Source organism: Artemia franciscana, chromosome 10 (genome assembly GCF_032884065.1).
Source record: "Artemia franciscana chromosome 10, ASM3288406v1, whole genome shotgun sequence".
Lineage (NCBI taxonomy): Eukaryota > Metazoa > Arthropoda > Branchiopoda > Anostraca > Artemiidae > Artemia > Artemia franciscana.
In genome coordinates this window covers 24,001,907-24,016,902 of record NC_088872.1, presented here as the reverse complement: position 1 = coordinate 24,016,902, position 14,996 = coordinate 24,001,907, and the positions used below count along the sequence as shown (strand labels likewise).

The 14,996-nt window shown below is 34.6% G+C and overlaps 1 protein-coding gene across 2 annotated transcripts in view; it reads left to right on the top strand.

Moving 5' to 3' along the window:
• LOC136031949 (sulfotransferase 1E1-like) overlaps positions 1-14,996 on the top strand; it is a 50,016-nt gene that overhangs the window by 7,212 nt on the left and 27,808 nt on the right. The window contains exons 2-5 of one of the 2 annotated variants that reach the window (XM_065711954.1): positions 3,336-3,467; positions 6,263-6,574; positions 9,561-9,772; positions 13,085-13,211. In XM_065711954.1, coding sequence (XP_065568026.1) covers positions 3,377-3,467; positions 6,263-6,574; positions 9,561-9,772; positions 13,085-13,211 — 742 coding nt within the window. In that variant the 5' untranslated portion in view covers positions 3,336-3,376. Of the gene's footprint in view, positions 1-3,335; positions 3,472-6,262; positions 6,575-9,560; positions 9,773-13,084; positions 13,212-14,996 lie in introns of both variants that reach the window. The other variant, XM_065711955.1, reaches the window with a different exon arrangement.

Below are 14,996 nucleotides of genomic sequence, written 5' to 3'. Positions count from 1 at the left end.
TTGAAAGAATCTTAAAAGGACTGGTAGCTATCAAGGTGTACATACAGTTAAAGTAGGTAATGGGAAAGCTGGAACTTGAAAGATTAGTTGCCTAAAACAGCTCAACTGCAGTGTAGCAGCAATTCTCTGCTTATTTTGGGGGATTATGTTAGGGTAAAACTAATATCACAGCTTCACAATGCATGTGAATGCCAGTGTACCAATCAATATTGCTCTCCCAGAAAATCAAATGGTGCTTTTTTGTAGTTGTAGTATAGTGACCGAGGAATATGAAGTATGCAGTTGGGTATGCATTATTTTTTTAATACCAATAGCATTGGAATGTATGACTCCATCTATAAAGTAACAGTAGTAAGCTGCATACAGTATGCTTCAGACTTTGAATACTCTACTCAACTAGCAGTACTATAGTAAATATGATACAGCACTTTTGAAAAAATGGTGCATATAGAATTATGGATTATGATATTTTTGGCTAGTATATGGCTTGCCACCGAATTAGATTACATTGTTAATTGTGATTCAGAAAACTATTAGTATTTCTAACTGCAAGCTATTCTAAGTTACATTTGTTACTTTTCTGTAAATTTTACACATAAAAATACTTTTTGCTCACAGCAAAGCTGTCAAAACAAAAGTTGTGCTGCTAAAATGTCGGCAGCTTTGGAACTTTTTGCACACCTGCTTAGAGAATTAGGCATGTTTCATACCCAAACCTCAAGTAAACATTCCAACTTGGAGGACCAATTGAAAGTAGTAACTTAGCCCTTTGGTAATTGTTTGTTTTTGTCATTTATTTTGTACATAACTAAAAAGTAATGCATACATTATGAAAATATTGACATGATACACATACTTTAAGTAAGTGTGAAAACAATTAGTTACCAAAGCTATTGATTTTGACATACACCATATTTTCAATACAGCATCGTAAAATTGTATGTTGTGTAGTCAAACAGAAATTAACAACTAGCACTTGAAGTTGATATGATCTCTAAGATGCTCTTAACAGTTAGTAACAAGTATAGAAACTATGTATTATATTCATCTATAAACTTCAACTATGCTAGGCTCGTCATATCAAATTATAAACTTCCAACAGCTAGCACACTATACTACTGCTTATACTACTACTAACAACTCACTATAGCACCAAGCTGTCCGAGGCCAACACAGCTGCCCACGCTCATCCTCCATCCCAATCTATTCAAAGCTTCCCTCTTTCCCCCTCCCCAAGAGTTTTCTATCTCCGTCAAACCCTTCCCTACCTACCATCCCTCCACTCCATTTGGAGACGATGTGCTTTTGTTTGGCCCTAGATGGATGACTGAAAAAGGACAACCTTAGGTAATCAGTCCTCCTATTCCCACAAAAAGCGTCCCATCCTGAGTTTGTTTTTTGAAATGAGGTCAGTTAAACTGGTATACAAAGCTATCCATAGGAAATTCTTCTGGAAAACATCTAACAAGTCCTCCTCTGTCTTCTGTCCATGTTTCAGAACCATACTTGGTCAATGTAATCACTGTAGCTTTTTATATTCTAATATTGGTTTGAATATTTATCTTCCTATTGTTTCGAATTCTTTTTCAACTGGGAAAAAAACACCGTGGGACTTGGCTATTCTACTTTTTATCTTCACTGCATCCACCATCTTTACTAATAATATTACCCAGAAAGTGAAGATAGCCACTTGATCAATCTTCTTTTCACCCTCCATTGTCTCTTAACGCTTATTTATTCCTATTCTAAGTGACTCAGTTGCCTTGACATTAATTTTCGAACCTATTCTTGTACCTTTAACTCTCATAATCTTGAAAAATTTATTGATTTGGCTGATAATATCTAGGCTACTCAAATCATCTGCAAACCCCTTTATCACAAAGGGTTGAATTTATCTTGTATCCCATACTCTGATTGGACCTTCAATAAAACTCTTCAATCGGCCGAATCAAACGCCTGTTCATGATCGATAAAACTGGGGACTAAAGGATTCGGTGACTTGACCACTTCTCAATTATTAATCTTAAGAGTGAAAATTTGGTTGACACGTCCACTCCCTTTCCTAAAACCACTCTGTTCTTCTCTTAAAACTTTGTCTGCAGCTTTTCTAAGTATAAAAAGTTTGGTCATAATAAGTAATTTACTTCCTTTAGAAACCAAGCTAATCTCTCTATAATTACCACACTCGCTCTTATCACATTTGTGACAAAGGGGCTTAATCAAAAATCATATACATAAACTTCAGTCATTTACCTCTTAACTTCACAACTGCCATAATTCAAAAACTTATGTACCAAACTGTTAGTACCTTTGGCCTTATTATTTTTTATAATTCAAACTCAAAACGAACAGAAATTGCTATTAAAGAATAAATGAAAAGAAAACGAATAGAAATTAAATATATAATTACTGCAAACAAACATACAACAGTTACAAATATAATTAAATTTTTAAGATATAACCTTAAAAAGAGTAAAGTTAAATTGAATATTCAAAACAAACCTAAATTGTACAAAAACCACAACAAACAAGAGTTTGGCAACTGCCCCCTTCCCCTCACAGAAAAGTCTAATTATATTACAAATATTTTCTTTTGCAATTACAGTATTGAAAATAAAAATTATTGTGAAAAAAAAATTTGGGATTGCTGAGGTTTTTGCGATTCATGTCATTATATATCAAATATTCAGTTTGATTTTATTTATTCTTTCCAAGGATTGTTCAAGACATATAGTTTTAATAAAATGCAAACGACAAAGTAACCTCTAGAGTTTAACAGTTAGGGAAAGTGGGCAGTTGCCAAACTCTTGTTTGTAGGAATTTTGTTCCTTTTAGTTTCATTTGATTGCTCAACTTAAGTTATAAGATTTATTTATCCAGTTGTGTTAGTACCTATTGTACATGTTTGTTATGATTGTTTATTTTATTTCTGTTCGTTTTTGGGTTTCATTTATTCTTTATTAGCGGTTTCTGGTTGTTTTGAGTTTGAAATATTTTACGGATTTATTTCTGCTGGCCTTAAGTTAAATATGGCTCTTTATTTTTCTTTAAAAAGCTTTTTCTTCAGAAAGTTTTTTTTAAAATTAATTTGAATAATACAGCTAACACTATAAAAGGAATAAAGCTTGGAGTTGGTCTGGAAGCGTCGTGTTTAAGTTTTCGCCGTGTATTTTCATCTTTTATTGATACAGTCAAATATATGCATATACCTCTGAAAAGCTTTTGAACTAGAACTAGAAAAGATTCAGCCAGTATTTTCGTTTAAAAATTAATTAATTTTCTGCCCCAAAATAGTTATGTTTTATGCAAATTTTCATATTCGTTTTCAATTTTAGGTGGCTTTGACTGATTTTAGGACTCCAGTTATGCTATAAATATGAACATATACAGAAGATATTTTTTCAAAATTTTTGAAAAGGTAAAGGTACAAAATACGTTAGCCATACCTGTCAAGACTTTCACCAATGGTAGGTAATTATATATCTATATTACGAATCTGCTGGAAAAATTGTGTGAAGTTGCTGCATAATCTCTGACATACTTTCTTTAGGGCTCTTGATACCTTAAATAAAATTTTTATGATTTGTTGTATGTCTTGTATTTTCTGTATAACTACTGTTTTTTCAACTTGTGTCTTCTCCTTGAGCCCCTACCCTCCACTTAGAATCGGATTCTCTGTGCGCACTTGGGCTAGATATTCTAAGAAAAGTCTTATTCTTAGAGGATATAGCCCACCTCCCATACCTTTGTGCTTGTAAGTATATGAATTTATATCTTTTATTTTGTGCTTCGAACATTTCCAGAACAAGAGGGTAGCTGTTGCATCCTCAAATTCTATATTGCAAGCTTAATACAAACATATTTCTCCTAATGAAAGGAATTTGGGGTGTAAACTTTTTCCTCTCCCTGTTAATCTGAAGAACCTCCCACAAACATCTAGCAAACATAGGTCTAGAAATGTCTTTGAGGCTTCAGCCCTCCACTCTCTCCAAAATAAAGTGTTTATGCACCTCTCCCTAATACTTTGGGGCAAACCTATGGAATAATATGGCTGAATGAATGAGGTCTCTTATTGTTCAACTCATTCAAATGAAGCTTTGAAGTAATAGTCTATGGTAGTTATTCTTTTTGTACAGACTGTGTATGTAATAAGGGATGCACCATATGGGAGCATGGTTCTGAAACTAGATGGTTGTGTGAATAGTTTTTTGGCTTTTCTAGCCAATTGACTATATCAGAATATTTTTTCCATGGTATTTCAGCCCTATTTGAGCCAAACTTGTTGGTTTTCTGCCCAAAGTAGTGGAAATCAGCAATTTGTTGGGATGCTTTCTCATTTCTTGCTTAAAGAAGACGCTTGAAGCTCTCTCTGAATATTCCACGACCAAAAGATCTACATGGTTTCACTTGCTGTAAAAAAACAACAACAAAAAATATGTATCCACAACCATTCTTCGTAACCGTTAATGCGATTTGTTTTTTATATACTTAGGCTAAAACTTCCTTTCAAGGGTTCTTGGACATGTTGAATTTAAAGGTACAACTTTTATGAAAGTGCTATCATTGAGTTGTTTTTTTTTTTTTTGGGGGGGGGGGGCGGAATACCACTGTTTTCCAGAAGTATATACATTTTCTTATGCTTTTGATAGGTAACTATTGAGTACTTTTGATAGGTGACGTTAAATATAATGAATTTTTTGACATTTGGAATCAGTATAAAAATTTGATTTATTTTTCTTTCATTGTTTTTAAATTTCTGCTTTTTTAAAGTTTTGATTAGTATTGACAAGGATTTCTGTTTAATTATTATTAAAAATCATAAATAGTTTGATGAAGTGACAGTAGTGTCAGCTAATTATTTTAACTCTCCTTACGAAAGCCTGCCGTACGTCCTCGTTAGTTTGTCTTTGCGGTTAGGAAGTTTGTTTTTGCTAAGTTACTTCTATAGGCTATGCGTAAGTCCCAATAGCGGAATACAAGGCATAGATTTTCACTTCCAGTATGACAAAAAGCTAGTAGAAACACATGGAACCCTTCAAAAACTGTTGTGTGATGAAGCATCAGACAGATCGTGTTGCATGATGTAAATATTTAATTTGCTTGGTAAAAATGGAGACCCGGCCATTGAAAGTTGACTTTTTATCAAGCAAAATTCAAGAAAGATAATATTAATGCTTACTTCAATAAAAGTTTTGAAAGATAAGCGGCTCGGTAATATTGAAAAAAATTGGGAAGTGATTTTCGTATGTCTAACAAATTGATTGCAAATTGTTCTACCATGCAAATTTCGACGAGAAAACTGTTTGGACTCGCTCTGGTTTATCCCAAAGAAGCTGACATCAGTTGTTTTGTGTATTATTCTGGTGTTAGAATCAATGTGAAATTTAAATTGGAAAATTGGCTGTATCAATATTATAATCAAATAATTTCTTGCATTAGATCTTTTTGAGTATTAAATCCTAATTTAATGAAGCTAAAGGCAAGGCTAACTTTTGGCCTCGAATTTGGGTGTTTTGTGGCTGGTGAAATTAAGTCAATAACTAAACTATAGCACAAAAACAACTTTGTCCATTGAGTATCAGGGTCATCATTCCAATTCTCGCAAAATGAATGGTCAGAAGTCATTGTATATCGCAAAATTAAAATAATTCGTCCGAACGCGGGCGAAGAGTTAATTATTCTTCGTTTTTTCTATGATTCCGGTCAATTCTCAGTTGCTGTCTTTTTCTATATTAGCCATCAGGATATCAGCAGATACAGGCTGAATTTTCGGCTCTGGCCATTTCATGATTTTGATTGTTTACTTTTTTGTACTGATGTGTTTGTTTGGTACTTCTCCTCCCTTCATTTGTCAGGCAAGCATCTTTACGTAAAGTACTTTTCATGTGTAAATCCAATTTGATGTGAATTGTATATTTACGTCAAGTTGTAGTGCAGCGCAAAAAGTAGAACATACGGAGTGTATGTTTCTCTCCAATGCTCAATTTTTAAAATCGGCTCACTTCGAGATGCGGTTCGCTGTTTAATAGAAGTGCACTAACGCGCGCAGGAAGAAAGCAGATCATTAGAAATTTTAGTCTTGAAATGAACAAAACAGTCCAGTAAGCGTTTAAAATCACTGGTCTCTAAATCGACATTATTAGAAGAGGTTTCGATCAAGTTCTTTTGCTAGGTAAATTTTTGAAGTGTAGTAAGATTGGAATTGTGCCAATGCAAAAGTGCTGCTGAGTTGGTAATGGTATTAATAGTTTGTGTTTTATAGGCTCCTTGAATGGAGATGCCACTGTTCGAAAAACAAGGCTTGTAAAAAGACTAGTTGCTGCAGTTTTGTTTAGTGGGACACTGGGTATTGCCGTTTATGTCAAGCACAAAAAGATAGAAAACTTAAGGAGTCTCCTTGAAAATTGCAAAAGACTGCCAGATGATCCCAACTATGGTGATAAAGCAGGCGACCGTTTTCTTTATAATGGTTACGTTCTTCATGGAGAAATGATAAAGAATGGAACCATTCGAGACGTGAAAAATTTTGAATTCAGACCTCAAGATGTTGTAGTAGCCAGCTTCCCCAAGTCCGGTGAGTCATCTTTAAGCCAAGTATAGGCCTATCTACTTCACTTTAGTTTCAAAATTGAATTTTATTAATGATGATTTATAATGAGATTTTATCGACGTCCAGGTATAGCCTTTTCGACAAATGCCCAATGTGCCCCCACAGTCTATATGACAACAAAACAAAATTTAAGGACAGTATTTTAATCGAATCGGTCGAAAAGCTAAAATAATGTGAATCCTCGGATGGCATAATAAGTGCAGTCACAGGTGCCCTCTCTTTGTTCTTAATGCTGGACGATATTTGAACAGAAACCAGTTAAACAGATCAACTCTACCCTTGTAGCCTTTATTTGTCAAGCTAACCTTTATTTGTTTAGCCTTTTATTGCTAACCTTTATTTGTCAAGAGTTCATACGACGTAAAAAAAATTGTCAAAATAGAGAATTTGACATGAAGGATTCTCTAAATTAATATCATTCTTTTGACAACTCGAGCTCCAAGACAGACTCGTTCTTCTAGATGCAGATTTTATAATTAATACCCTCTTAACCTAAACAAGACTTTAGTGCTTCTTTGTTCATCATGAGCCCTACTCCTGCCTATGCTCCCCTTACTTCCTACCTGTATAAATAATTTCCATATGGAAGTTCCCAGGAACATCCGAGGAAGTTCCCATTTCCTTAAAATGTTTATTTATGACGTCCTCCCAACCCAGACAAAAACGACCTGCTTTCCGTGCAGCCCCAGACGGTTGGCCAAAAAGGACAATTTTCGGCAATCTGTAATCCTTCATCCGCAGAGCGTAGCCTAGCCATGTCAGCCTTTCTTTCATTATAGCCCTAGAAAGCGGAATTGAACCACATTTTTCGTACAACCTACTGTTGGAAATACGGTCAGTCAGCCGGGTACCCAGAACCATCCGTAGGCAATTTCTCTGGAAAACTTCTAGTAAATTATCATCTGCTTTTCGGAGCGCCCATGCTTCAGAGCCATATTTGACCACTGTCATCACTGTAGCTTCCAATATTCTAATCTTGGTTTGCAGACTTATTTTTCTATTCTTCCAAACTTTTTTTTAATTGTGAAAAAACACCCTGAGCCTTAGCTATTCTACTTTTAATATACTCACTGATCCCACTGTCTTTACTAGCTACTATTAATACTACTCCTACTGTTACTACTACTGCTGCTGCTGCTCTTGGGGCTACTGCTGCCAAGGATGAGGATATTGAAATACAAATTTGAGGAAATTGGTCCTTCAATAGCTCAGCCAGTTGAAACTATCACCTATCTTGGCCTCCCAAACGGTTCATCTCTCTCTTGCATTCGACACCTTCTGATTAGCCATATTTCTTGTAGAATTGCCACCGCAAATCCATACATAGTTACTGCGGAATTTCGTTTTAATACTTGTAATTCATTTGTCCTTCCCCACATTCTATATGTTGCCCCTTTTGGAAGATTTTTACCAAGTCTAATAAAAGAAAAAATTTGTTCAAGTTTCTCCAGTTTCGCTAAATACCTGCTTCAATTCCCTTAATGGTCACGAAATTCTAGTATGGTTAAGCAGGGTTACCAATTTCCGCACTTTTCTTGTGAAATACTCTCTTTTTTCCCTTAGAGGGGATGCAAAAAAGTGAAATTCACTCTTTTTTGGGTGTTAGTTTTTATTCATTTTGAACGTCAGTAGTTGCCAACTTCGAAAGTTATCTAGTCTTCGAAGTTATCTACCTTGCCAACTTCGTGAGAAGTGTAATTAACCCATGCAACAGGGTTACCAACTTGCATACGTTTCGTTTGAAATGCACTCTTTTATACCTTAGAGGTGATGCACAAGCAGCGGTAGCTGTGCGCATGCAAATTTTTTTACTTGCACTCTTTTTTGACCTTGATTTGCATTTTTTTTTATGTCAGTAGTCGGCAACCCTGTAGTCAAGAGGTTTAGAGTAGCTGATCCTGAGAAAGCTGTATCTTCGATAAATAAGAAACGGAATGCAAAGACAGTTAATCATTCTCAGTACCCGTTACTTATGCGTTGTGTGTAGTTTAGAGTTGTAAGTTTGTATGTAATTTATTTATGATTTTGTTATTATTTGATCTTAATGTTAGTGCGGTGTGTAATTATTTGATATTATATTTTTCCTTTTTTTATTCTATTGTTTCTCATTTCCTACTATGTTTGTAGTGTTACTATATAACAGGTTTTGAATAAATATTAATAATAAATAATGTTTTGCAGTTTTCTATTTTGTATTGTAAAAATTATTTCAAATATATAGCAAATGTGTGTTGAAAATTAAACTTTCAGTTTATCTATTTGTGTGGTATAATTTTCCATAAAGTTCAAATGATGTTCTTTGATAGGTTGGAGGAGTGGCAAAGTGATACTTATGTGCAGCTACTCGAGCCTATAAGTCGCTTGGGATAAAACTGGATTTTTTAAAATTTACTTTTATAAATGAGTTCAATTTGTTGTAGCCTTTGGAAGTATTTAAAGACTCACTTTTTTCATTTCTCATACTGTAGTTTAAAATAATCCTACCTTACAAAATAATCCTACCTTACATGAGAACTAAACTGTAAATAAGGAAACTGTAAGCTATATTCTGGATAGACACAATTTCCATGTTTATAAATCAAAATCGTCGAATTTTTGAATGATTGTAAAATCATAACCAAAAATGGTTCACAAAAAATTGTTTAGTTGATTGTATCCCTGAAAGGAGTAAACCCATCAAGTCTCGCCAAAATCCGTATTTACGGGTGTCATAGCCTGGTTCATCTTGTGTAGAATGACCCAGCTCCGAAAAAAACGCAGGATTAGTGGTGGGGTACGCTCTATTTGGAGCGAACATTGTGTGAAGATTTTCATGTTTATATGATTGGAGGACAAAAATTGGTTGAGGGCCCAACCTACTCTCCGCTCCCTCTCCTCTTCCGACGGTAGCTTTAGTAGAAAAGTAGATATGTGATCTTTGTTTGAACTGGAACCATTTTCCTCTCTCCAGGAACAACATGGCTAGAAGAAATAGTTTTTCTTATTCAAACTCACTTGGATTTCAAATTGGCAGCTTCTACAATTTTAGAGTCAAGATTTCCTTATCTAGAATACCCATATCCTGGATTAAAAAGTATCGCCAAGCAACAAGGAGGAAGAATGATCAAAACGCATCTTCCTCTTAGCTTACTTCCAGATGATTTACTTCAGAAAGGGACGAAGGTAAGTTTTGCAACCAAAAACATTTTATTAGCTATAATTCTTGCTACTTTTAAATGTAAATAAAGAGTGCACAAAATCAGATTATATAGCCGTAAAGTCATGGGATGATATGTCCATGTTAAAACCAAGGAGAGGTTGTCACAGCTATATTATTTTATAATGTTTTGATGGTGTATTGAGTAGTGACCCCATTAGCCCAAGAGTCCCAAATTATGCAAATAGCTCTGCATAGACTTCAGAAGAAAGTGGGACATGGGGCTACTTGTTAAAACCGTGAACCATGCAGAGAATTTAAGTCTGTATCATAGGAGATTCAAATTTGGCCCGTCACCCCTCCAAACCTTCTATCACCAACTTATTAGCAAAAAATAGGCAGGTGTCATCTTGTCAAACAGTTCGTGGTAACGAACTATAGTAAGGAGCGATCCGGCTCAATCGTAAACGAAACCTTATAAAATGGGATTTTGATACTAATAGGTACAGCTCCTATCTACAAAAATGTGGAGTTTCGTATTTTTGCCAGAAGACCGATTACGGATGCGCGTTTATTTGTTTGTTGTTTTTTTTTCTTTTCCCCAGGGGTGATTGTATCGACCCAGTGGTCTTAGAATGTTGAGAGAGGGCTCATTCTAACGGAAATTAGAAGTTCTAGTGCCCTTTTTAAGTGACCAAAAATACTGGAGGGCACATAGACTCCCTCCCACGCTCATTTTTTTTCCAAAATCGACGGGTTAAAATTCTGAGATAGCCATTTTGTTCAGCATAGTCGAAAAACCTTATAACCATGTCTTTGGGGACGACTTACTCCCTCACAGTCCCCGGGAAAGGGGCTACAAGTTACAAACTTTGACCAGTGTTTACATATAGGAGGCTAATGCTTATTGGGATTTGTACAGACGTTTCAGGGGATTTTTTTCTTGGATAGGGAGGGGGGTTGAGGGGAGTGGGTTACATGGGAGGACCTTTCCATGGAGGAATTTGCCATGGAATAAAAGAATTTCCATGAAAGGGGCGCAGGATTTTCTAATATTTTTTAAAACAAAAAACAATGAAAAGACAAATATGCAAAAGTTTTTTTTTTACTGAAAGTCAGAAACAGCATTAAAACAAAACGAACGGAAATTATTACACATATGAGGGGTTCATCTCCTCCTAAATACCTGCTCTTTACGCTAAAGTATTTTTAGTAATTTCAACTATTTCTACTACGGCCTTTGTGATTCAGGGGTCATTCTTAAAGAATTGCGACAAAATTTAAGCTTTAATGTAAAGAGCAAGGTATTAAAGAGGAGGCAAACCCCCTTAAATAAATATATACGAATATAGAAGTTTGTTACAACAGTTAATTCGGAAGTTACGTATGTTTTTTTTATTAATATAAACGTTCGTAAGAAATTAAAAGTTCTAGTTGCCTTTTTAAGTAACCAAAAGATTGAAGGGAAACTAAGCCTCCTTCCCCACTCCTTTTTTCTCAAAATCGTCCGATCAAAACTAAGAAAAAGCCATTTAGCAAAAAAATATATATATACAAATTTCATTCTAAGTATTCATGTGCGGAGAGCCAAAATCAAAGCACGCATTAATTCAAAAACGTTCAGAAATTAAATAAAAAAAAAACAAGTTTTTTTAACTGAAAGTAAGGAGTGACATTAAAACCTAAAAAGAACAGAAATTTCTCCGTATGTGAAAGGGGCTGTTCCCTCCTCAACGCCTTGCTCTTTACGCTAAAGTTTTTTACTGTTTCAAAAAGTAGATTTGAGAGAAAAAGTCACACTTTAGCGCAAAGAGCGGGCGTTGAGGAGGGAACAGCCCCTTTCATACACGGAGCAATTTCTGTTCGTTTTAAGTTTTAATATCACTCCTCACTTTCAGCTAAAAAAAACTTGTTTATTTAATTTGAACATGAAGCAGGGAAAGATTCTATGTTTTAGCCAAAGAAAAATGAGCCAAGTCCTTGATCTGTACAAAACTATGCCAAGTCTAAACTGCGCGCTGACTCGGTGCGAAAGCAAGCCAAGTCCTGAATTGTTGAAAAGGGAGTTAGGTTCTTGTGAGAGGCTGACTAGGTGCAAGACTAAGCTAAGTCCTTTAGTCAGTGCAAAAAACGGGTAAAAATAGCATTAAATGTAAATTCCAGTCAAGTCAAAGCCTTTAAAACAACTATAGTGGAGGTAGTGGTAGACCCGCTCTTTTTTGTGACAGTCACTGTTCGTCATAAGTTTAACTTCGTTATTCGTTTGAATTCCCGCTCGATTTAGCTTTTGTTTAATCGTAATATATAATTTCATTTTATTTTAAGTTTGAACTATTTTATGAATTTATTTGTAATCGTTTTAGGTTTTTAATGTCGCTCTTTAATTTTTTAATAATTTTTTTTGTAAATATGTTTTTTAGGCTAAATAAACATTTGAAAAGACATATCAGAGCGTTGATAGGTAGGAATAATTTCAAATATCATATTGCACTATTATATTGCAGCATTAAATTTTATTTTGATTTTGGTCCCAACTTCTTAGTGATTTATACGCTGGGGGTAAAAGAAAACTTTCAATTGTTTTGCTTGGGCCAAACTTTAAGAGCTGGTCGTTGAAGCTCTGGTATTTACTTTAAGAAAAGCCGCAAAAAGTGCTCATAAATTTACCGAGCGTTGAGGTAGTTACAAACTTTCTAACAAATTAAAAATACTAGAAGATATTTTGAGATAGGGGGGTTTTCAATACTTGTGTTGCGCTTAGTACAGCAGGTGTCAAACTCATTCGAAGCTACTACTTTTCTCCTCTAATAATCGTATTTTACTTATAAAATAACGAATTTGATTCTAATGAAGTGACAACCCTATTGACTTCTTCAGTCAAGATACTTTTTAGGAAATTTCTTTTGAAACAAATAGACACCAGTCCTGTTCCCATGCGTGCTAATTAGCGATTTCAGTTTTCAATGCCGTATCCTGGTTTTTCAGTGGGGGGGGGGAGTATGCTATGAAAAAACCGTATCAACAATTTGTTTATATGTATTTTGTTATGTTTTACGAGTCGGACAAATATATCGAGGATGGTTCAAACCCCATAACACCCGTCCAACCCCTGTACACGGCTCTGTCAGTTGGAAAGCAAAAAGTAAAATTTTTTTACCCCTTTTTAGTCAAAAGTGCATTGATTAGTCAAAACTGAGATCACCAATTCAGTGGTATCCAACGAATTTAACATGGGAACAGCACTCAAAAGGCTGAACTTTGAATATATTGGGATACAATAGATCCAGGAAATATTTCAGTGATGCTAAGAATCCTTGATAAATAAAAGTGTTTTGCAGGTCATTTACATTATGCGCAATCCCAAGGATGTTGCAGTGTCTTACTACCATTTTTTCCGTCTGTTAAGCTTTGTTAATTACAAAGGAGAGTTTAGAGATTTTCTCAAAAGCTTTATGAAAAATGAAGGTATTTCACTTCCAGTACTTGACAGTGTCATGTGTAGCTAAATAATTAGTTTTACGTATTGTAGAATAGTTGTAGTTTTTCCTTTTTTCGAATTTCTCGACTTATACTGAAACTGCAGTCTGTAGACAGTCATTTTTTGTATGTCCTTAATCATCCTACTCTTCCTTCATCAAATGGTACAATTAAAAAAGAAGAGTTTGTTTATTCATTTCGTTTTCAATATCATATTTGGGTTTGCCCTAAATGTGGAGGGGGGACGCCCGCCACTTCCTTAAATTTCTAATCTTTACCTTTTAGTTTAACGTTTGCATGATCATACTCCAAGACTAATAGTAATTCCCAAATAATAGTGCACTTATTAAAAAAAGAAAAAATGAAATGTTTATCTTCATTGGCCCTATTAAGGCTAAACTATATGTTTTCGACACAAAATGGCAGAATTTGTACTTTGCTGCGATGTGATCTCATTTGTTGTATAAAGGGTCTCAAAAGTGTGATTTTTGCTATAATGAGCTCTTTCTTATAACTAATTACTAGCACTTGTAACTATTTATATGACTAATGGTTTGATACCATGGTCCCTGGCTAAAAATAGGACAACAAATGAACCCTCATCAGTGACCACATGTCTTGAGAATCACAATGAATTTCGTTGTTATAGCCAGAAACTTCAAATCTGCACTGCAGGGTCCTCAGACGAATTGATGGTGTGATTTTCATCAAGATCAGGTTCCCTTTAAGGGGTGCTTTTTCTAAATAAAGTCATAAAAATTATCTCATGCTAATAACTTTTGAAGGGTGACTTAAAGAAAATAAATTTTGAAAATATGAAATCAAGTTAAAAGGCTGATTCTTTTGATGTTATTTAGTGCTTCTTTTATTTAGATTTTTCAGTTGCTGGTGACAAAATTCGTCTTAACCTACCTTGCGTCTTTACTTACCTTTACTTTACCTTACCTTTTCGTCTTTACTTTACCTTACGTCTTTGCTTACCATTAATTACTTAAACTCTATTAAGTATGTGAGATGTTTAAATACAGAAACTAGGATGTTTAAAGAAATAAATATTAAACACAATAAGCGTAAAATGTTGTTTTTAAAGATAGAAGAAATAATATGGTTGACATATCATAACTCTATAATCCTTCAGGTACACCTATCTCATCTTTTTTTTTAATAAAACAAAGATAAAACCCGAATTGATCTCCAGGCATATATGAAATGTTGCAGGAACCTGTATCATGAGACCGTTTTATCAGATACTTAAAGAAGATGCTATATCAATCGATACTTTACTTGAAGAAAAGAAAACTGAATGACGGTGACAAATTTCTGCCTTAACATAACATGTCTTCAAAGACCATCTTTTTTTCCCAAGCAAAACTTTTTGTTGTGTTTTTCAATATATAAGTAAAAAGTCGGAGAATTCATGGAGATTGCCAAAAAGTATTGTTGTCTTGACAGAGACGGGGGGTGGGGTGAAACATTGGATCTTCTGGTCAAATTGCAAAAAGGGTGATTTTCAAACTTGAAACGAAATGACATTTTTCCATATATGAGGGGAACTACTCTTTTTTTTACTCCTCATTCTTTACGCCAAGGTTTGACTTTTTGTCTCAGTTCTTGAAGAAGTACTGCTCAGACGAAAGTGTCTTTGGTATAGAATAAGAAGTACTTTTAAACAAATTATAAACTTTTCATGGTTTAGTGGCTACCCTTTCCTGAATTTTCCGCTTTTTACGCTTAAGTTTTGTAGTGTTTTATGGTGTAAATTTATGTTTGAGT